This window comes from Ruditapes philippinarum, unplaced genomic scaffold, assembly GCF_026571515.1.
Source record: "Ruditapes philippinarum isolate M1 unplaced genomic scaffold, ASM2657151v2 ctg1735_1_1_1_1, whole genome shotgun sequence".
NCBI lineage: Eukaryota > Metazoa > Mollusca > Bivalvia > Venerida > Veneridae > Ruditapes > Ruditapes philippinarum.
The window spans coordinates 180,715-203,768 of NW_026857406.1; the positions used below are offsets into that span (position 1 = coordinate 180,715).

At 34.7% G+C, this 23,054-nt stretch overlaps 2 protein-coding genes across 3 annotated transcripts in view; both read left to right on the plus strand.

The window, feature by feature from the left end:
- Positions 1-23,054, plus strand: part of LOC132749631 (tetratricopeptide repeat protein 37-like) — a 123,748-nt gene that overhangs the window by 25,114 nt on the left and 75,580 nt on the right. The window lies entirely within an intron of this gene.
- Positions 1-23,054, plus strand: part of LOC132749632 (tetratricopeptide repeat protein 37-like) — a 41,316-nt gene that overhangs the window by 7,523 nt on the left and 10,739 nt on the right. Inside the window, exons 11-29 of the mRNA XM_060739477.1 lie at positions 745-845; positions 1,163-1,265; positions 3,739-3,831; positions 5,891-5,950; positions 6,353-6,564; positions 8,658-8,719; positions 9,796-9,852; positions 10,687-10,830; positions 11,443-11,584; positions 12,276-12,369; positions 13,311-13,388; positions 14,125-14,255; positions 14,896-15,019; positions 16,800-16,974; positions 17,444-17,617; positions 18,195-18,306; positions 21,296-21,424; positions 21,806-21,903; positions 22,387-22,515. Coding sequence (XP_060595460.1) covers positions 745-845; positions 1,163-1,265; positions 3,739-3,831; positions 5,891-5,950; positions 6,353-6,564; positions 8,658-8,719; positions 9,796-9,852; positions 10,687-10,830; positions 11,443-11,584; positions 12,276-12,369; positions 13,311-13,388; positions 14,125-14,255; positions 14,896-15,019; positions 16,800-16,974; positions 17,444-17,617; positions 18,195-18,306; positions 21,296-21,424; positions 21,806-21,903; positions 22,387-22,515 — 2,218 coding nt within the window. The remainder of the gene's footprint in view (positions 1-744; positions 846-1,162; positions 1,266-3,738; positions 3,832-5,890; positions 5,951-6,352; positions 6,565-8,657; positions 8,720-9,795; positions 9,853-10,686; positions 10,831-11,442; positions 11,585-12,275; positions 12,370-13,310; positions 13,389-14,124; positions 14,256-14,895; positions 15,020-16,799; positions 16,975-17,443; positions 17,618-18,194; positions 18,307-21,295; positions 21,425-21,805; positions 21,904-22,386; positions 22,516-23,054) is intronic.

Sequence of the window (23,054 nt, forward strand, 5' to 3'; positions counted from 1 at the left end):
TTTTGCCTCGATGATTGTGTAATTCCTAAACAAAACAAAAAATTACCCACTCACTAAAAATAGGTTAATTAGACATCTGAAACAGGTTTTGAATGATCCACTTTAAATGATTCTGCTCACCTTTTATCTTTATCAGTGCGGCACTAATCAAAGAAAATCAAAGGTTGAGCCGAATTCATACATGTAAATTTACAGGGTAGTTTTGATGACGTAGCGTGTAATACCTACTGCCAAATTACAAAAGAGGTCAATTGACTGACACACGACACGTGATAAGTTAAACATGTGAGAATAACTTTGGGTATTGGAACTGTTTATTACGTCACCTTGCTGTCAATTAGCGACTCAACATTTAATCCGCTATAATTTAGGATATGGACAGATAACAATCAATGCCCGGAGGCACGGTTTACATTTTAGATACAGGTGCTGTGTTTGATTTTTTTATGTTGATTTTTTTTTAAATATCGGGAATTCAAGCTGTAATATCGGGAATCGGGATCAGTGTTGAAATATCGGGATTTTTTTAAATCCCGCCGGGATGTCACATGTATGATAATATGTTTGTCATTTATTCCTTTCTTGTACTTTCACTTGTAATAGCTGGGTTTATAGATTCCTGCGTTTTTCCACATTATAAATTCTGCAATAGATTAAGATTTATTGTAAATTTTATACTGGCTTTATATTTTGTAACCATAACATGTTACCTTTTATAAATTAAGAGTTTGTTGAATTTTGTAGAATGGCATCTATAAAGCAGACATTGGGTACATATACAGAAGCTATAGAAGAATACAAGATTATATTAGAGAAGTCACCTAACTATGTTCCTGCTTTAAAAGGTTTGGTATAATCACCCTCAATATATTCTCCACAACCTCTATGCGAAAAAGTTGAATGAATGTTAATCTGCTTTTATTATGTTCAAAATTATATATGTATTATGTAAATATAAGCTTTTGCTAATGATTATACATGAAGTCATTACTTTATGACTTCTGCTTTCTGACTAAGCATTAAAGTGTTGACATCTTCATATTTGTATTTTGATATTGAAACACTTCAAAATTTGAGTAACTGCTTAAGATTCGAAGCAAGGCAAATCCACTGTACAAAGAAATTACAAGAGTTAAGGAAATTTTGTTTGTTTTCACTTAAGGTGTTGGAGAAAGCTATGTATTAGTTGCCAAGTCTTTATTATGGAAGTTCTTCCATGGACGTGCCAGAGATACTGCCCAGCTGGCCGTGTTACATCTCAGCAGGTAATAATTACAGGTTGGCTTTTTTTAGCTCGACTTTTCTATGAAAAGGGGAGCTATCCTACTCGCCCCGGCGTCGGCGTCGGCGTCACACCTTGGTTAAGTTTTTCGTACCACCCCACTTTATTTCAGAAGTATTACAAGTATGGCTTTGAAACTTACCATACTTGTTCACCATCATAACCTCCATCTACAGACAAGAGTACATAACTCTGTCAAGGTTTTTGACAGAATTATGGCCCTTTTTTAGCTCGACTTTTCTATGAAAAGGGGAGCTATCCTACTCGCCCCGGCGTCGGCGTCGGCGTCGGCGTTAGCGTTGGCGTCACACCTTGGTTAAGTTTTTCGTACCACCCCACTTTATTTCAGAAGTATTACAAGTATGGCTTTGAAACTTACCATACTTGTTCACCATCATAACCTCCATCTACAGACAAGAGTACATAACTCTGTCAAGGTTTTTGACAGAATTATGGCCCTTTTTTGACTTAGAAAGTGTATTGAGCTTGGTTAAGTTTTTTGTACCACCTCACTTTATTTCAAAACCATTGGAGGTATTGCTTTGAAACTGACCATACTTGTTTACCATCACGACCTTCATCAACAGACAAGAGGACATAACTCTGTCAAGGTTTTTGACAGAATTATGCCCCTTTTTGACTTAGAAAATACATTGAATATGGGTAAAATCCACTTATTGCCTTAACCCTTTGAGATATTGCTTTGAAACTTTTAATGCTATTTCACATCATTACCCCCATCTGTACGCAAGAGAAGGTAACTCTGTCAAGGATTTGTTTTAAAAATTAAGGCCTTTTATCGACTTAGAATCTTGGTTAAGTTTTTAGTACCAGTCCACTTTTTGACTGAACTGTTTGAGATATTAATTTGAAAGTTGGAATACTTGTTTACCATCATGGTCCCAAAACATGGGCAGGAGAAGGTAATTCTGTTAAGGATTTTATTTGAATTATGGCCCTTTTTGACTTAGAAACTCAGTTAAGATTTTCATTCTTGTCCACTTGTTGACTTAACCATTTGAGATATTACTTTGGAAGTTGGAGTTCTTATGTGCCATCATGAGACCTTTCTGTAAGCAAGAGAAGATAACTCTGTGAAAATGTTTCTTGATTTGTACTAAAAAATTCCAAGTTAAAGTCTTGTGTGCCCTTAACTGTCAAAGTTTTGTTTTATAGGCAAGCACTAAAAAAGTCGAGCGCGCTGTCCTTCTGACAGCTCTTGTTGACTTAGAAAGTGTATTGAGCTTGGTTAAGTTTTTTGTACCACCTCACTTTATTTCAAAACCATTGGAGGTATTGCTTTGAAACTGACCATACTTGTTTACCATCACGACCTTCATCAACAGACAAGAGGACATAACTCTGTCAAGGTTTTTGACAGAATTATGCCCCTTTTTGACTTAGAAAATACATTGAATATGGGTAAAATCCACTTATTGCCTTAACCCTTTGAGATATTGCTTTGGAACTTTTAATGCTATTTCACATCATTACCCCCATCTGTACGCAAGAGAAGGTAACTCTGTCAAGGATTTGTTTTAAAAATTAAGGCCTTTTATCGACTTAGAATCTTGGTTAAGTTTTTAGTACCAGTCCACTTTTTGACTGAACTGTTTGAGATATTAATTTGAAAGTTGGAATACTTGTTTACAATCATGATTCCCAAACATGTCCAGGAGAAGGTAATTCTGTCAAAGATTTTATTTGAATTATGGCCCTTAACTGTCAATGTTTTGTATTATAGGCAAGCACTAAAAAAGTCGAGCGCGCTGTCTTACGGACAGCTCTTGTTAAAAGTTGATGTTATTTATGATACTCTATTGTGTCATATGACTACAAAACACACACTAGGGCCTAGGGAATCAGTGTTGGGTATATTATCCCTAGGCATATTTGGTGTTTTTTCATAAATTGCACTTTGTTAAGGAAATTGACATGTTTTTTCTACTTTTTACCTGTTATGTTCTTGAATGACTCAGAAGCTATTGAAATGTAGGATCCCATGAGATAGAATGTTGAAGGTCATTAAAGATAATATTTGTTTATCCAACAAGAAAAATGATGATTAAAGTGGATTAGCAGCTTAGTGGTTAAAGTGTTTGCCTCTAAACCCAGGGATTATGGGTTCAAGCCACACTGTGGTCACAACAATGTGCCCTCATATGATATCAGTACTGGTTAGTTCCAGGAAGGCAAGCAGACTCTAAGGTGGTTCGAATAAGCTACAAGTTTTTATTTCTACAATTGAGCTTCAATTATGTAGTGTTTGAACTAAGTAAAATAACTCAAAAATAAAAAAGGAAATGTATTTGATGTAAAGAAATATTCAAAAATAAAGAAAAAAGGAAATATATTTGATGTATAGAAATATCAATATTAGATGCTATAATTTCAATACCATATACAAGTTATACAAGTGGAATATTTAAATACTTGTCTATTTATAACTATTTCAGGGCAGCTACAATACGTCCAGATATGTCATGTTTGTGGAAGCTTATAGGTGATGCCTGTACTATTCTTCATGTTTTACCTGCACAAAACTTCAGGTAATACTTTCACATTATACATAAGATGCGATGTTGGTTGAAATATTACTTTTATGCTTATTTTTAGCTCACCTGTCACAAAGTGACAGGGTGAGCTTTTGTGATCGCTTTTCGTTCGTCCGTCCATCCGTAAACTTTTGCTTTAAATGACATCTCCTCATAAACCACTGAGCCAACTTCATCCAAACTTCACAGGAATGTTCCTTTGGTGGTCACCTTTAAAAATTGTTCAAAGAATTTAATTCCATGCAGAACTCTGGTTGCCATGGCAACCGAAAGAAAAATCTTTAAATATCTTCTTTTAAACAACCCTAAGAGCTAGAGCTTAGATATTTGGCATGAAACATCTTCTAGTGAGTGTCTACCAAGATTGTTCAAATAAAAGCCCTGGGGTCAAAATTGGCCCCGCCCCAGGGGGTCATTGATTTTCCCTATATGCATATAGTAAAAACTAAAAAATCTTCTTTTAAAGAACCCAAAGAGCTAGAGCTAAGATATTTGGCATGAAACATCTTCTAGTGAGTGTCTACCAAGTTTGTTCAAATAAAAGCCCTGGGGTCAAAATTGGCCCCGCCCCGGGGGTCATTGATATTCCCTATATGCATATAGTAAAAACTTAAAAAATCTTCTTTTAAAGAACCGTAAGAGTTAGAGCTTAGATATTTGGCATGAAACATCTTCTTTTGAATGTCTACCAAGTTTGTTCAAATAAAAGCCCTGGGGTCAAAATTGGCCCCGCCCCAGGGGGTCATTGATTTTCCCTATATGCATATAGTAAAAACTTAAAAAAATTTCTTTTAAAGAACCCAAAGAGCTAGAGCTAAGATATTAAGCATGAAACATCTTCTAGTGAGTGTCTACCAAGTTTGTTCAAATTAAAGCCCTGGGGTCAAAATTGGCCCCGCCCCGGGGGGTCATTGATTTTCCCTATATGCATATAGTAAAAACTTAAAAAATCTTCTTTTAAAAAACCATAAGAGCTAGAGCTTAGATATTTGGCATGAAACGTCTTCTAGTGAATGTCTACCAAGTTTATTCAAATAAAAGCCCTGGGGTCAAAATTGACCCCACCCCAGGGGTCATAGATTTTCCCTATATGCATATAGTAAAAACTTAAAAAATCTTCATTTAAAGAACCCAATAAGCTAGAGCTAAGATATTTAGCATGAAACATCTTCTAATGAGTGTCTTCCAAGTTTGTTAAAATAAAAGCCCTGGGGTCAAAACTGGCCCCGCCCCAAAAACTTAAAGAATCTTCTTTTAAAGAACTCAAAGAGCTAGAGCTAAGATATTTAGCATGAAACATGTTCTAATAGGTGTCTACCAAGTATGTTCAAATAAAAGCCCTGGGGTCAAAACTGGCCCGCGGGGGGGGGGGGGGATCATTGATATTCCTTATATTTGTATAGCTAAAACATAAAAATCTTCTTTGAAAAAACCCAAATAGCTAGAGTTTAGATATTAAGCATGAAACATCTTTAAGTAAATATCTACAAAGTTTGTTCAAATAAAAGCCCGGGGGTCAAAAACTGGCCCTGCCCCAGGGTGTCATTGTTTTTAACTATATGTGTATAGTAAAAACTTTAAAAATCTTCTTTTAAAAAACCCAATGAGCTAGAACTTAGATGTTTAGCATGAAACATCTTCTTATGGGTGTCTACCAAGTCTGTTCAAATAAACAAATAAAAGCCCTTGGGTAAAAATTGGCCTGGGGGTGGGGGGGCCTATATACAGGTGAGCGACCTCAGGGCCATCATGGCCCTCTTGTTTGTGAATTAAAGCTATTACTATGGAAAACAAGCCCTTTTTATATTTGGTTAGTTTACATAAATATGTCACACTGACTGAGATCTGTTAAGATCATAAGACAATTATCCAAGTTTATTGGTGAAGGAAGAACGCCTGTGCCCCATGGATCCTTATTTCAGATACAATTTATCACAACGAGTAGAATCACTGATGAGTGGCCTATTTCCTGTTCGTATTTCAAATATTACACAAAAAAAACAATAGAAATATGTCATTTAGGTATTCTTATAATTTGATTTATTGATTACAGGTTCGAGAAACCAGATAAAGGAGTACTTACTAAACATGAAACACTTGAATTAGGCTCTAGGTATGCACTAAAGGTGTTTTTTTTTATATTTGGAATTGGCCTGTCTGGGATATTGAGATATTTGTTATAAACTATTTGAAATGGTCATTGAAATCAACAACATACTCTTTTCCTCCAAAGTGAACAATACTTACAAAATGCAGAAGAACTTAGATTATTTGTCACAAAACTTATACATGATAATCATATACTAATCATCAAAACACCTAACTTGAGATTTTTCATATTTCTTTTTACTTACTGACATATGGACATGACAAAAGATGACAAAAAAGGCCAAAAAAAAAAAATTTAAAAAAAAAAAAAATAGCATGCCTTGTTGAATCAAAATAAGTAAATATGAGTTTTAATTAAGAAAAGTTATAATGGTACGGGTACATTTCAATTTCTTTCTTTATCTAGATGTTATATTAGAGCTCTTAAAGTTCTCCCAGAATGCTCATCTCTCTGGCATGACCTTGGGGTCAACTTCATCCACCAATCACAGTGTAGTGATGGGGAATCTGCCAGATCATTGGCTGAGAAGTCTGTGCAAGCTTTAAAGAAAGCTATTCAACTTGAACCTGCCAATCATAAACACTGGAATGCTTTAGGATATGTAGCTTGCTTGAAAGGTATGGTTGTTGTTTTTCTTGCAGCATAACTCCAAAACTTTGCCTGGTTAACTCAGTAGAGAGAGCATCGCTAAAGTAACCATGGGTTGCTTGTTCCTTGGGCGGGGCAAAAAACTTTTGTGAAAATTGATTTCGGACATTGAGCCTAATGTTCATGCTGATTTGAATTTTGTGTCGTATTAGTCACTTGTGAAATTGGTAATTTTGGTTAGTTACCCAGAGAGGCCAGTTTTGCATAAGTTTATAATTTTTTAGCTCATCTGTCACAAAGTGACAGGGTGAGCTTTTGTGATCGCTTTTCGTCCGGCGTCCGTCCGTCCGTAAACTTTTACTTTAAATGACATCTCCTCATAAACCACTAAGCCAATTTCATCCAAACTTCACAGGAATGTTCCTTTGGTGGTCACCTTTGAAAATTGTTCAAAGAATTTAATTCCATGCAGAACTCTGGTTGCCATGGCAACCAAAAGAAAAAACTTTAAATATCTTCTTCTAAAAAACCCAAAGAGCTAGAGCTTAGATATTTGGCATGAAACATCTTCTAGTGAGTGTCTACCAAGTTTGTTCAAATGAAAGCCCTGGGGTCAAAATTGGCCCCGCCCCTGGGGGTCATTGATTTTCCCTATATGCATATAGTAAAAACTTAAAAAATCTTCTTTTAAAGAACCCAATAAGCTAGAGCTAAGATATTTAGCATGAAACATCCTCTAATGGGTGTCTACCAAGTTTGTTCAAATAAAAGCCCTGGGGTAAAAATTGGACCCGCCCCAGGGGGTCATTGATTTTCCCTATATGCATACATGTATAGTAAAAACTTAAAAAATCTTCTTTTAAATAACCCAAAGAGCTAGAGCTAAGATATTTAGCATGAAACATCCTCTAATGGGTGTCTACCAAGTTTGTTCAAATAAAAGCCCTGGGTTCAAAATTGGCCCCGCCCCAGGGGGTCATTGATTTTCCCTATATGCATATAGTAAAAACTTAAAAAATCTTCTTTTAAAGAACCCAAAGAGCTAGAGCTAAGATATTTAGCATGAAACATGTTCTAATAGATGTCTACCAAGTTTGTTCAAATAAGAGCCCGGGGGTCAAAATTGGCCCGCCTCGGGGTTCATTGAATTTCCTTATATGTGTATAACAAAAACTTAAAAAATCTTCTTTGAAAAACAACAAATAGCTAGAGTTTAGATACTAAGCATGAAACATCTTCTAGTGAGTGTCTACCAAGTTTGTTGTAATAAAAGCCCTGGGGTCAAAATTGGCCCCGCCCCGGGGGTCATTCATTTTCCTTATATGTGTATAACAAAAACTTAAAAAAATCTTCTTTGAAAAAACTCAAATAGCTAGAGTTTAGATATTAAACACGAAGCATCTTCTAGTGAGTGTCTACAAAGTTTGTTCAAATAAAAGCCCTTTGGTCAAAATGGCCCTGCCCCAGGTGTGTCATTGTTTTTAACTATATGTGTAAAGATAATGGCTTTTAGATAATGGCTTCTATAAGCTTCTGCTTTCGGCCAAAATCTATAATTATTGTTATGTTGTTATTTACATATGTACAAATATTCTAAATAAAATATGTTTAAACCAAAGCCCTGGGATCAAAATTGGCCCCGCCCCGGGGGACATTGATTTTTCTTATATGTGTATAGCAAAAACTTAAAAAATCTTCTTTGAAAAAAAACCAAATAGCTAGAGTTTAGATACTAAACATTAAACATCTTCTAGTGAGTGTCTACAAAGATTGTTCAAATAAAAGCCCTTAGGTCAAAACTGGCCCTGCCCCAGGTGTGTCATTGTTTTTAACTATATGTGTAAAGAAAAAACTTGACCAGCTGGACCTTAGATGTTTAGCATGAAACATCTTATAATAGGTGTCTACCAAGTTTGTTCAAATAAAAGCCCTGGGGTTTAAACTGGCCCCGGTCCGGGGGCCTATATACAGGTGAGCGACTTCAGGGCCATCATGGCCCTCTTGTTATGCTTAAATTTTTGTCCAGAGCAGAACTATCTAAAACCTTTATACACTAAATTTTATGTTATTACCAGAATTATGTAATTTTTAGCATTGACCTGTATTTTTGTGTTTCTTTTAGTTTACAAAAAGCCAGAGTTAGCACAGCATTGTTTTATCAAGTCAATTCAAGTTGAACATAATGTAAGTTTTTCTCTAACCTGTTTACTGAATGTTGAAGTTTGGCTATGTTAAATATTTAACCCTCTTACTGGTGAAGTTTGGGGCCATGGAAACATCTTTGGATTCTTTCATGTGAGAAAGCTATCCAGCTGGCTTACAGAACATTGGTGGTTGTACTCTGGTGCACATTTGTGCCTGAAATAACACACAGGGACGCGTGAGGTATTCCTCCATCAGTAAAGCTGGAAAGTTGCCATATGTACTGTGTTTGTGCAATGGAACCCAATTATAATAAAAAAAATAATAATATTCTTCCAATTACAGATTATTAAATAAATTTAATACTCTTTAAGGCAATTTAAGAAAGTAAAGCACTAATTTAGAAATACAGTACTTCTTCCACAGAGCAACATCATTTTGAGACAAATTTATTTTGTTATTTGCTATGAGGTGTAATTGCTATAGAGAGATTGACTTTATTGTGAAGTGTTACGTTGGAAAGAATTAATACTGGCGTTGTAAAGAGGTGATCTAGAGAGGGCTGGTCTGCTGTGGTTTCACTGTAGGAGACACTGCTTTGTTTCTCCTACCATTAAAGGGACTGACCAGTCAGTGAATCCAACAAACAATAAACAAACTGAAGTCAGATGAAAAACTCTGTTTGTTTATTGTTCAGGGACTTTGCTGTCACTCAACATGATTGGAAAGGGTTTCTATCTTGGAAGAAAATATATTTCTTTTAAATCACAACATTTCAAAAAAATCTATTGAAAATTGAAAAAAAACAACCTTTCAGTGGTATGCAATTTGTTTGGCAGCCATGAAACTCATAAACTGTGGGCTTGGTAAAATTTAAAAAGTGGTTGCACATGTCTAGATTTTAGCGGACTAATGAAAATAAAGAGTCACTTATTTAATGTGACCCAATGGTCACTGCTGTTCTGTTGTCAGACTTCCACCTTCATCTTAGAAATTATGATTTTTTAAGCCCTCCGACAAATACACAGGTAAAGAAGGGATACATTTATATAAAATATAACATGATTCAATCTTAATAAAAATCATTAAATACATGGAATATGTTTGTTTTATTACAGAATGTGATAGCTTGGACTAATTTGGCAGCTCTATACCTGAGCAAGGATAATGTTAAGGTATGTTTTGGGTATTGTCCAATTTTAGCACAATTTTGGTTGTATCCTTGTTGATCCACCTTACTGGCTTTTCTGGATAACTAACCAGTAATTATCAATTTCCTCGTGAGTGACCAACTGCTAATGTCACATGATTTCTGAATCAGCGGCGAGAAACAAATGCCCATTGGGCTTAATGTCTAAACCAGTTATTGCAGAAATATCATGCCTAGTCAGGGATTGATTCAGTGACCCCTTGATTACAAATCGTGCTTTCTTTATTGAGCTAAGAGGATGGTCTGATGTTGAAGTAAGAGGTTATAAAAATTAAGTGTACTGAATATTTATTATATCAGTTTTTACTGGATAATCATGTCATTCATATTATCATAATACCATCTATATATGTGGTTGCTGTAAATAAAATGATTGTATTTTTATTTTCCTCAAAGAAAGGGATTATACAGTATTATAAATTTCTTTTGACTTAATATGGTTATAGCAGATTGGGTTATATAACTTTACAAATGTTTATACTGTGCCATATAACATGTCAAAAATAATCTTTTAAATTAATTTTATGAACTCGATAGCAATGTCAGTTTGAAATGATGTGTCAAATAGAAATTTTGCCATTTTTAGCTTGACTACTCAAAGAATATAGAGAGCTTTTGTACTCACCCAGGCGTAGGTGTCCGCAGCTCTCATTGTGCATTTAAATATTGCTGAGAATTAATCCAGATTACTCTTCATATGAAATCATTTTAAACCAACATCTGTATAATATATGTATTTATAAATATGCCATATATGGTAATTACACTTGTTGGAAAAAAGTTAAATTTTTTTTTCCAGCTAGCCCATGAGGCATTTAAGATAGCACAGAGCTTGGAACCCTCCTATGTCTCATGTTGGATAGGTCAGGCTATAATAGCAGAGGTCGTAGGTCACGAAGATGCCATGGACTTATACAGACATACAACTGAACTAGGAAATCATGTAAGCTTATGACATCATACAAAAGTTTTTGAAGTTCTAATCTGCATGAATTTACATTTGTTTGTTTTTCGGGGTTTTACAAGATTTTTACACATCTTTGGTCATATCTTGGCAGTTGATACACCCAACTGGCTTTCCTAGATAACTTTAACCAGTAATTACCAATATCTTTGCAAATGACCGACAATTATAACCAGATAATTCCTGATTCATCAATGATAGACAAATGACTATCAGGCTCAATATCTGAGGTCAATTGTCACAAAGAAATTCTGCCTAGTCTGAGGATAAAACCAGGGACCCTATGATAAGTAGTCCCATGCTCTTTTTAATGAGCTAAGGAGGCATACCTGAATTTATGCAATGGTCTTGTCTGGCTTTTGGAAAATGTAAAGAAAGTTTCAGGAATTACAATATCAAAATATTTCCTTAAACTGTTCTGCTCTTCACATCTACAAACATGTAAAAAACTTTCTAATCCGGAAACCTTTCTAATCCAGACTATTCTTATGGTCCGAACAAGTTTGTATTAGACAGGTTCCACTGTATTTCTGAATGTTTTTTAAACAACAACAACAACCACTGTTACCATGGTAACTATATATGTTACAGCTGGAGGGTGCTTTAGGATATGGTCATTGGGTGTGTACAATGTTACAGAATGTAGATAAACGTGACACGTACATGTATACATATGCTATAGAACAGATGGGAGCTGTGCCGTCTGCTTCAGATGCTTTAGCAAGATATACAGGTAGGGATATATACAGTAAATTTGTCAACAAATTTGATAGAAAGGTTACTGGACCTTTCTGGGTTACTGGACCTTTCTGTCTATGTTTTTACATATAATCCTTTGATAACAACATTGCTTTGTCATATAATTTCAAAGTGAAAATTCATTTTTCATGATATCTCCAACTCCTCACCTTAGTTAAGTCAGGTTAAGTCCTTCTAAATTTAATAGGAGTTAACTCGTTATTGTTCTAAGGTAACAAACTGTCCTAAGTTTGAAATCTGACGAGGAACAGTGACTTGCTTAGTTTTTTCGAAGTTGTTCGAGTTCACCTGTGTTGGAAGCTGTAAGTTTATTGAAACACTCTTTAGTCCATTCCTGGAACTAACCAATGCTTAGTAATAAGTGTAAAGTTTCTTGCACATGGAATTAACTACTTGCGTTCAATGAGGTTTATACCCATGCAGCTAGCAAAACTAGTACTAGTCTGAAATGATAACCACTCAGCTATGAATTGCTTCATGTTTTACAAGTAAAAAGTTTTGCTATCAAAAGTTTTATTTGATTACTGGTATATGCCTGAAATAATTTTATCGCAGGGTAACTATATAGGGGTTTATATCAGTAAGTAAATTTAAAATACTAAGACCTTTATCTCTTTAAGCTAGAATATTAAAGTGTTTAATGAAGAATTATGTTTGTATATCAGATCGTGTAAAGACAAATGCTGTGGCATATAACATGTATGGTCTACTGCTGGAGAGACAGAAGTTATACAGGACTGCTGCACAACAGTTTAAACAGTAAGTAATGGGCCTTTAAAGTAAAATAATAGTTAGCGTAAAACATTTAAAGGACTGCTGTACAACAGTTTAAACAGTAAGTAATGAGCCTTAAAACACAGCCAGCCTAAAACATTAAATCCTTTTAATTAATGACGACATAAAACAAGTGATACTGTAAGAAAGAGAGGGGCCTTTTAATGGGCGTTTAAAACATAGTGTAAAACATTAGACTAAATAGATTTGATTAATGATCACATGCCCAGTAAGTTATACAAGAACAATTGGGCCCTTTACATTAATTCAAACAAGATTCACCCATTTACTATTATTTAGCATTGTAAAGCGATATTTCACATACATGTATAACATACACATGCTCACATACACACATGACAAACACATATGTTACTCATACAACCTTCATATTAAGAAAGCCTTTGTATAACACTTTAGTTCGAGGTTAATTATAAAGAAATTATCTCGGGTCAAATTTTGATCTCAGGGATGTATTCGATTGGTCAGTAGCTGACACAACATATTTTGACCAATGAAAGTCCTGAAATTTGAGACAGAGCTTAGCAAAAATGTTTTATTATCTTGGCCTTCCTGTGTGGATACTGCACAAGCCATATCACCACTTCTGTACAGTTCCTGCTAGGGATTTTGGAATCTTTGATCCGAGGAAGTTAATGGGCTAGCATACAGATGGTCGCTGGTTCTACTCAGGTTTCTGCTTAGACCCAAAAATTAGGCGAGGAGATACTTCTGAGAACATCTACCAAAATTTAAGCTTGAAGTCACCATATTACTATTACAATTTTAGTATGACTCAACTTTCAACAAAATCAAAAACCCAACAAAAACAAAACAACAAATTTACAAATGTTCTTATTCTCCAATGCTATTATTATATAAAATTAGTTTTTGAATTATGTTAATGTAACAAATGTATATTTCAGAGCTGTTTTTCTTATTGAACAACAAGATGACAAAACCTATCTGACAGAGGTTATGTGTAACTATGCAAGACTTTTATAGTAAGTACATACATCTTTAAAATCATGCAGCTTCTGAAATAGGTTTATTGATACTGTTTAACAATATATTTGAACGCAGAGAATTTAGATTCTTTCATGTGAGAAAGCTATCGAGCTAGCTTACAGAATATAGTTGGTTCTACTTTGGTGCCTACTTGTGCAAATTATTATATAAAAGTCATTTCTAGAGCAGTGACAGATTCTTGTACCATGTAATGTACATTTTATCTTATGCCATAAAATATGTTTAAACAAAAAAGCTAAACTACTGGCCTTTCTCCTTTCTGGTGGCATTTTATTTTAGTTTGATTGTGTAGAAAACTATAATTATATAGGCACACTCTTGCTTCAATTTTCTAACCAGCCAGTACTGTGCAATGAGTGTAAAGTTTCTTGCTCAAGGAAACAACAGCTTGCCCCTTAGGAAGTTTGAACCCATGTGGATAGTGATCTTGACATTACTTGTCTGACTTGTTAACCACTTGGTCATTAACCACTTAATCATTAACCACTTGAGCATTTACCACTAGGTCATTAACCACTTAATCATTTACCACTTGAGCATTTACCACTAGGTCATTAACCACTTAGTCATTAACCACTCACTCATGCTACGAAGTTCTAAACCACTCAGCCATTTACCACTTAACTGTTAACCACTCAGCCATTTACCACTTGGCTGTTAACCACTCAGCCATGCCCACACACTAGTATTTATTGATATGATTTATTTTAGTAAATCAGGAGACTATCCGCAAGCTTGTTCTGTATATGAGAAGATAGCAGGTGTATGTACATTGGTAGACTTGTGCCATATGGGACTAGTATTGTATAAAACTGGTCATCTAGAACTGGAGAGTTTTCAAGGTATCTACTATATCAATATATTTATACTGACTTCTGAAGGATTGAAACATGCTTCTTTTTTAAATGAAAAAAAAACCCACCTAAATGCATTCCATGATTATATTGTTGTCTCATACTTAGAATTAAATAGATAACTTTTCTTTTAATAAATCTATGATTTCTGCTCCATACATGGGAATAAGAGTTAAAAAGTATCACCTTTCCGTGTACATGTATATAACTGAAAATTTCCATGCAGATTTCACTATTTTAAACATTTATTTTTTTCAAGCATATGTCTGTGATTAAGGTTCATACATATCTTTATAGTAAACTAATCATGCAATTGAAATAGGTTTATGTATTTTAATACAGTTTGTGTCAATAGTAATAATGAGCCGCGTCACGACAAAACCAACGTAATGGGTTTGCGACCAGCATGGATCCAGACCAGCCTGCGCATCCGCGCAGTCTGATCAGGATCCATGCTCTTCGCTATCAGCTTCTCTACTTGTTTTTGGGTTTGTAAACGAACAGCATGGATCCTGATCAGACTGCGCGGATGCGCAGGCTGGTCTGGATCCATGCTGGTCGCAAACCCATTATGTTTGTTTTGTCATGACACGGCTCATATAATAATTAGTACTATTTTTCCCCCTAGTATATACTAAAGCAGCAGAGATGGCACAGACGGATGGAGATAAGTCAGCTGTACTTACTGCCCTTGCCATGGTGTTATACAAATTTGGTGACCTTGGTAATGCCAAAACAAATCTATTCCAAAGGTAATGCTATAATATTGTAATGTAAGAGATTTTAATTTCTAATTTTAGATCTCTTAACCACTCTTAAATAAGTGTGAGGTTTTATGACCACCATATGTAGGCCTCTTTGGGTGCAGTGTTTAGACACTGGAAAAAGGCGCTGCCGACGGCGTGCCGAGATTCAGAAGGGCGACCTCTCATGTAGTTCTTGATGTAAGGATTCAACCAAAAATCGCATGGAGTAAGATCTGGGCTGTATGCAGGGTGTGGTAAAGTCTCAATGCTATTGTCGCTAATATACAACTTTACCACCACTGACTTGTGGGCAGGTTCATTGTCATGCAGGAGTTTGATTCCGCGTACGCTGGTACGGGGATGGGCTGTAGTATAGTGACTGACAACAGCAGAAAGAACTGAATCTCGATGAAAGATTCCGGTAACACTCCTGCCTTCTGGTATAGGAATTCGAGCCACCATTCCCTGGCAATCAAAAAATAATGCATACATAATGCGGTTTGAGGTGCGAGCTCTATGGGCAATTTTGGGCCATTCGTCATTTTCACTGACCCACACCTTATTTTTTCCTTTTCCATCAGGCTCATAAAAAAGACCCATGTTTCATCACCAGTCACAATTTCAGTCATACGGTTTTGGTCAGCATTTTTGTACCTATCGAGCAGCTGTGAGGCAATTCGCATGCGCTCCCGTTTTTGGGCCTCAGTGAGAAGGTGGGGTATCCACCGGGCGCAAACCTTGCGTAATTTAAAACGCGAGTCAATATTTGAAAAACAGTTGACGAATTAATGGCACATAAATCACCTATCTCCTCCACTTTACAGCGAGCATCATCTTCAACAATTTTTTTAACAGCAGCAATATTTTCGTCAGTCATTGTTGTGACTGGACGACCAGGACGGGCCTCATCTTTTGAAGTCTCTCTACCGGAGGTAAAAATTTGAGCCCATCTTCTAACTGTGGAATACGATAGGGCACTATCCCCTAAACCTTGTCTAAGTCTGATTTAATATCAGGTGCAGCAACACCAAGCCATGCGCGAATTTTACAATACACTCTTTGCTTTTCTTGAAAATTGTTCTCTTTTTCGGCCATTTTCAAATGCAGTGTACCTGACCGTAGTCGATTCCAGTGAACATGCGCTCATGCGTAGGTATTTCATGGTGTACTTGTGCATATAATTGTAGAGGACCATACATGTATTTACAGTTTAATATGTACCAATTACGCTCAAATTAACGGTAAAAATTCACACTGATTAATACTTATAAATACCCCTCGTATTAACAAGAAATTGTTGACCTACCACTGATAACAGCCATCTATATGGTGTTCACAAAAAGCTCACAGTAATTTAAAGAGTCGTCAAGTGATTTAAAAATAAATTTGTAGTAACGTTTAGAATTGAAAATTTTTTAGGTTACTTTTTTTAAAATAATTTTGTAGCTTACCAGTCATATAGTGATCATTATATACAAATGTAGTCTTGTGTCAACATGATGTTTGGTTCCGTACACCTTGTGTTCAAGTTTTGCACATACCAAAAAAATTATTAATTGTTGATATAGGTTTAACGGCACATTGTTACAATACTAGTCATACAGAACTGAGAACAAAGTTTTTTCTGGTATCAACACTTTCCTTTTGGCACAGTATGACATGAAGTGTCAAAAGTAGCGGCCAATAAAAGAACCAGGTGATTAAAGCCCTATATATACAGTTTTAAGTTTTGTGATCACTCTCTCTTACACATATCTGAACTTATCTGAAATGATTCTATTTTTAGCTCACAGTTGTCTGAACCATGTATTCCTGGTTTAAAGGCCCTGTGTGCCCTGGGACTGATACAGTCTGACCTGACCCTAGCTGAGGCTGCACTTCATGAACTCTCCAGTCTGGGAGATAATCCTAGTCATCTGTATGATGTAGCATTGCTGGCAATCGGTGTAGACATGATCAAGGTAATAATTTGTTGAAATGTGTTTTTATTATAATACTGCATAGGGTAATGTTATAATTTCAATGAATAACACACCTTACTTATTCTGTAGGAGAACATATAGAATTAAAGAAAACACTCAACGTCAACTGTGTTTTTGTAAGATATTAAAGAAACAGTAACTTCAAGTACAATATGGATTTGATATGAAACTATTGGATTATGATAGCAGGGCTAGATAGAGTGAAATACAGATTTTTGAACTATGAAAATGAGCTAGGTGAAGTACAATATGCATTTGATACAGATTTTTCTGTAACTTGGGAAATGAAAGCAATTATTATACCCAATAATAAGTTATTTTTGAACATTGCCAGGTGCAAATGCTAGAAGGTAATTTGTTACATTAAATAAGGTGTGAAATAAAAATGAAATCATTAATGGTTCTATATCATAAGTCATGTGATAAAAGTCTTACTGTGTAATTTCAGGGAAATCTTATTGATGTAAAAAGAAAGCTGCAACATTTACTACACAAAGATCCTTGCCAGCCAAAACTATGGCGTTTATTATCAGGAATACTTCTGAAGTTTTTCCCGAAGTTAGGAAAAAGTGCAGCACAAGCCGCTAGAAACTCCCTGCTTGTAGAAAGCCCAGGAAAACAGGTATGTGACTTTCAGCATATAATCTTAATAGTGCTAATTTAAAAGTAAACTTAGATGGGTTTTTTTAGACACAGTAAAACTTTGGTAAGTTAAAGTTGAAAGGAAAATTTTGACACATTGGGACTTCAACTCATTAAATTTTGACACATGCATAGGTTTTATAAGGAATATAAAGCGATAAAAATACAGGACTTTCATTTTACTTTGACACATCGAGAAAGTCGACTCATCGAAGTCCGACGCATAGAAGTTCTACTGTAGTTTAGTGTGTTTTTAAGGGGAGCATTTAAATAATTGTAATTTTCTGTTCCTAACCAAGACATCTAAAATTTCTGTCAATAATTATAACTGAATCATTCTCCCATTGTTCAAGCAAACTTAAAAAACTTCTGATTTAGATTTTTATTTAAGATCTCTCTCCACAATCATGTAGAGTTTTCCCATAATCTAGCATGGATTTTCACAAAATCATTATTTGTTGTGTAATACGAACTCTATGCATTGATTTTCACAAAGTCATTGCTCTTTGTGGAATAAGAAACTTAATGCCATGTTTTTCCTTCCTTTTTCTTTTCAGACTGACTTTATATTATTAACAATTAGTGAGTTGAGTGCAGGTTGCCATGGTAATGGACAGAATTCTGCGGATGCTTTCCTTACAGCACAGAGAGCTGTCCGTTATAATCCAGGTTTGTTTAAACTCAATCTTTGTATTTTAATGGTCATAATGACATGTTGTATCTAAAATTCAGAAATGTTTCATTTAAGTTCGAACTAGATGATGATGATGATTATTTTAGAAATTTTTAGAATTTTTAGAAAAATAGAATAACGCCTTTCTTGAAAAAACTTTCCCATCACTGTCACGGTTTCCTATTCTGCTAGGGACTAATCTGAAATATTGCATGTAGAGAAACTTCAGGTCTTCCTCCAGCAATAATGCCACTAGCAGGGCGTCAAGTTTCCTATATATTTCTATATTTTGGAGTAATTCCTATAAATTCCTATATTTCCTTGAAAATTCCTATATTTCTGTGAAATTCCTATAATTCCTATATTTAAGGGTAAGCAAGAAATATTGGATTATGGAGCAAAACCAGTACTGTATATTACAAGCTGCAGTTTGTGTCATCTGTTTGTATATGTGCAACATTTACTTATTAATCCGTCTTTCTTTCAAGTGTAGCGACCCTGCCCAGCCCAGCTAGTCCAGTTTTACCTTTTGGATTTGTTTGAGGGAAGTCAAACATTCTTGCAGGTGAAGCTAACATTTTAACAAGTATTCTGTTTCAGGTTTATATATTCTATGCACAAATATGATATTAGAAAATATTTATAATTGCTACACAGTCTCTTTATAAATATAAAATAAGCATGTTTTGACTTCACACAAAGTAGATGTTTAAAATTCATTTACAAGGGTTAACATGCCTATGGATAAAACAAAGTTTCAGGAACAGTGCTGAACTGAAATTAAATCAAATTGAAACAGTTACAGTCATTGTGTGTTAAAGGTAGTTTAGATCATATTGTTAGGTGTACCCTTTGTAAGACAGAAATCAAATGTGACAATAGTGTACTGTGTAATCAATCAAATACTACAACATGCAAAAGGGTCATAACACAAGAAATTAAGTGAGAAAATTATTTCTATAAAACAGACTAAACTAACATTCAAAGTACAGCCTAGTGCATCTTCAAACACAGCAGAGAGTGAAAGGTCAGGTCAGGAATCTTAGATACTGCTGTTGGTTCACCAAAACTTACTTATGCTTTACCTAATCAAAAAGTATTACATGCCGAAGTCATTTGGGGAATGAAGTGTGCCACATTCATCTCAAAAATTAATTTCAAGAAGTAAAAGTGTGATTAATTTAGCAGCACTTGACCTCTTATGGTTGCAACACAAACATCTTAATCAAACAGGTTGTCAAATGTATGTTACAGTAGGCAAATGTAGTTAGTATTCCTGGTTAAATGATTATAAGCTTAACAGTTACTTTGATTATTATAAGTATATATTATCATATGAATGGACACACATACAGAACAGTACCTAGTGCTGTATTTACTGGTTTATGTTAGTTTTCCAAGTACAGTCGAGACTGTCATATGTGACTTTCCAAGGGATCTTGAGAAAAAGGTCACATATGACAGGGAGTCTCTTAATACAGTCTCATAGAAAATTAAAATTTCAATACCATCTATCTGTCTATATATCATTGTGACTTAACATATATACTGTATAACTGTGTGAAGGAATAATATCTAACCAATTGCAAATACACATACTTATATTAGGTACTTTAAATATTTGATGTAAATAAAATAAGAATCCCTGTAAAGCAAATATAATAGTATTTATATCATATAAAATTTTATTTTATTTTTTGTATTAGTTTAATATTGAATCATTATGGTACAAAATAAACTTGAATTTGATGCATTCAAATCCTTAAAATAAATATCATACTTTTAAAAACATATCCATATTAGTCTGGTATCAACATTTTTCCCTATTACCATAGAAAGGTAAAATAAAAATAAAAAATTCTGCCTAAAAAAATCTTCCGTTGGCACTCCATAATTTTTTAAACACAAGTCTTAATCCAGTTTACTCAGTTCATTATGTTCATAACACCTGTGACCTCAATTTGTTAACACACATCGATTGCATCAGACGCTACGGACACTCCAGACGCTACGTCACTTGACACCTGCATATATACATGTAATCAGAGGTGTGTAGAGTTTGTTTGAAGAGTACTGACTACTGGATTTTAATTGGACTTAATTATTTTGTCTCTCTGGGTGATAAAACAGGTATTATTTATCTGATTAACGGACAATTAAAAGGTGTGAAAGTCGTTTAAATCAGACAAAGCAATGCATTGGGACCAGATAATTAGGGTCGCTTGTCACATATGACAGGGAGTCGTATAATTCAGACCATTTATATAGGAAAATACGTTGGGAGGACTGAAACAAGGTCGGATAAGACAGGGAGTCGTTGAAATCAGGGGGTCGCTAAGGCAGTCTCGACTGTATGTCATTTTGTTAATTGTCATAATTTTATTGAAAGTTATAGTATATGTTGTAAGTTGTAAATATAAGGAGAGTGTAGTGAGTGGAGAAGGAGGTTTTAAGTTCAGAAGTTTTTTGTTTTTCTTGTCCTATATATTCCTATATTTCTTGGAAAATGGTCCTATATTTCAGAGGTAAGTCCTATATTTTTTGGACCAAAATTCACTTGACGCCCTGTGCCAGTAAGTTGCCATGTGAATTTGTGACTAATCCTATTCCCCAACTCATCACTTCCCTACATGTATGACAGAGTGAGTGATAGATATATACATATATTTGCATTGAGATATTATTACAAATAAAGTATGAATGAATATGTTGCAAATACTGCAAAATCATTATTATACACGGGACACTATTTTTCATAGTCTTCATGAACAAGTCAAGATGCATGTATGCACAAATTTAAGATCCAACAAAATTTCATTTTTGTCTGCTGTAATATTATTATGCATTATATGTACATTTCTCAGCACAAATAGACAATCCTTAAATTTAAGAACCCACGAAAATGTCCTGTGACAAAGCAACTATAGTTCATGCCCTTCAAAATTAAGTGAATTTACAGCCTTCAATATTGTTTCTATTTATCAGAGAATGTAGACAACTGGGCAGCGCTGGCGTCTGCTGTTCATTCTCGAGCTATACTAACCACATGTTGGGAGAAAAGACTTGCCCTGTTCAAACATGAATACACAATTCTGTGCTATATCAAAAAAGAAGGTAAAGTATACAGTATTATATATGTATGTACTGACCTTGTTGTTATGAAACTTTTCTTTTTGTGTTCAGTCTCGAATCTCAAAATTTTCATAGGTCATTCTACATTCAGAGCTGGTTTCTTACTTGTCAAATTCTGGAGATCTGAGTTTAGAACCATCATATTTTTCTGCTCTTTAAACATAATTGTCTTCTCTTTATCCATTACATTTTTTCCTGCTCTTGGACCAATACATATTTCTTTTGCTTGTTAAGCATTACAGTTTTTCTGCTCATGAATGATTACAATTTGTCTATTCTTAAACCATGACATAATTGTCTGCTTTTGAAGCACAGCATTTGTGTTTTATTCTGTAATATTTATTACTTCACTGTATATTTTAGATGTCCCACTACCATTAAAGTTTTGGTGTGCAAAGCAGCAGATAGTGTGTACAGTACATGCCAATATGCATAATGAATTGATGGAATGTCTAGATGAGGTGAAAACTGCGTACTAGTATTATGTAACTTTTCCTAATAGAGAGGCCAAGTTTTAACTATGCGAGGCCACATGGGAGGGGGGTGATGGTAGTTTACCCTCCGCATCATGGCAGTTAGCCACTTTGAATTTACCAGAGCACAGTTGAACCACTGCACTGTTCCTGAGTTTGCTGTCATAGCAAGCAGTTAACCAGTACTAGATACTTTCACTTTTGCAAAGAACTTCTGTACATGCCAGAGCAGAGGTACAGTGTGAATGACCATAGAAAGCATTTCATGATCAATCACAATGAAAGTGACCTGCACTGTCCAGGTATCAAACCAAGGTCTCCTGATTCACAGTCCAATGCTTTACCTATTCAGCTACCTGAATGGTTTTAGATGAAGCACTTGATGTACTTTGTGCTTAAGTAGTGGTATACTTTATGATCATGTTAAGATAAGAAAAAATTCTTACAGCTACTTTACTTGAATTATTGTAGTTAATGACAGATTTTGGCGGAGAAGTAGAAGTGAAGCAACTGTTTAATGTGTTTAGTAATGTCCTACAAGACAATACAGGGGGCGTGGCTAAATCTCTTGATGAACACTCCTCCGTGTATTTTTGGCAGGTTGGTATTCATGTTAATTGAACATTAAATAGTGATATTTTTATATGTGTATATTGTCAAAGCAGCATGCTGCCAGGTTCATACAAATTTCTTATGAAAATTTCATTAAAGTTTAAAATATTTATGATATTGTTGAGTGAAATAAACCTGCATATGGCAGGGGACGCTTGCAATCCATTTAATTAACCTATAATGTTTCAAGTTACTAAAATTTTCCCTTATTCTGGTATGTGCTGGTTTGAAATGTTGTGGTAAACTTAACAAATGTAGACAAATTTAAAAGCGTTACATAGTTTCGTAATTTATTGATATATTTCATACTTTGAAAGTTTGATTACTTTATATTCTACCTGGTCATCTGGAAATATGCACCATTTAATGACTTCCTTCTTGTATCTGAACAAAATGCCTTTTTGCTTCAGGGGTGTATTGTAATTTATTTAAAATTTCTCACCAAATCGGAAAAATTAATTTTTGTATCAATAATTCCAAGCTTTAAATAACAGCATGTATGAATTTTCTGAAACCTTGTTCACCAA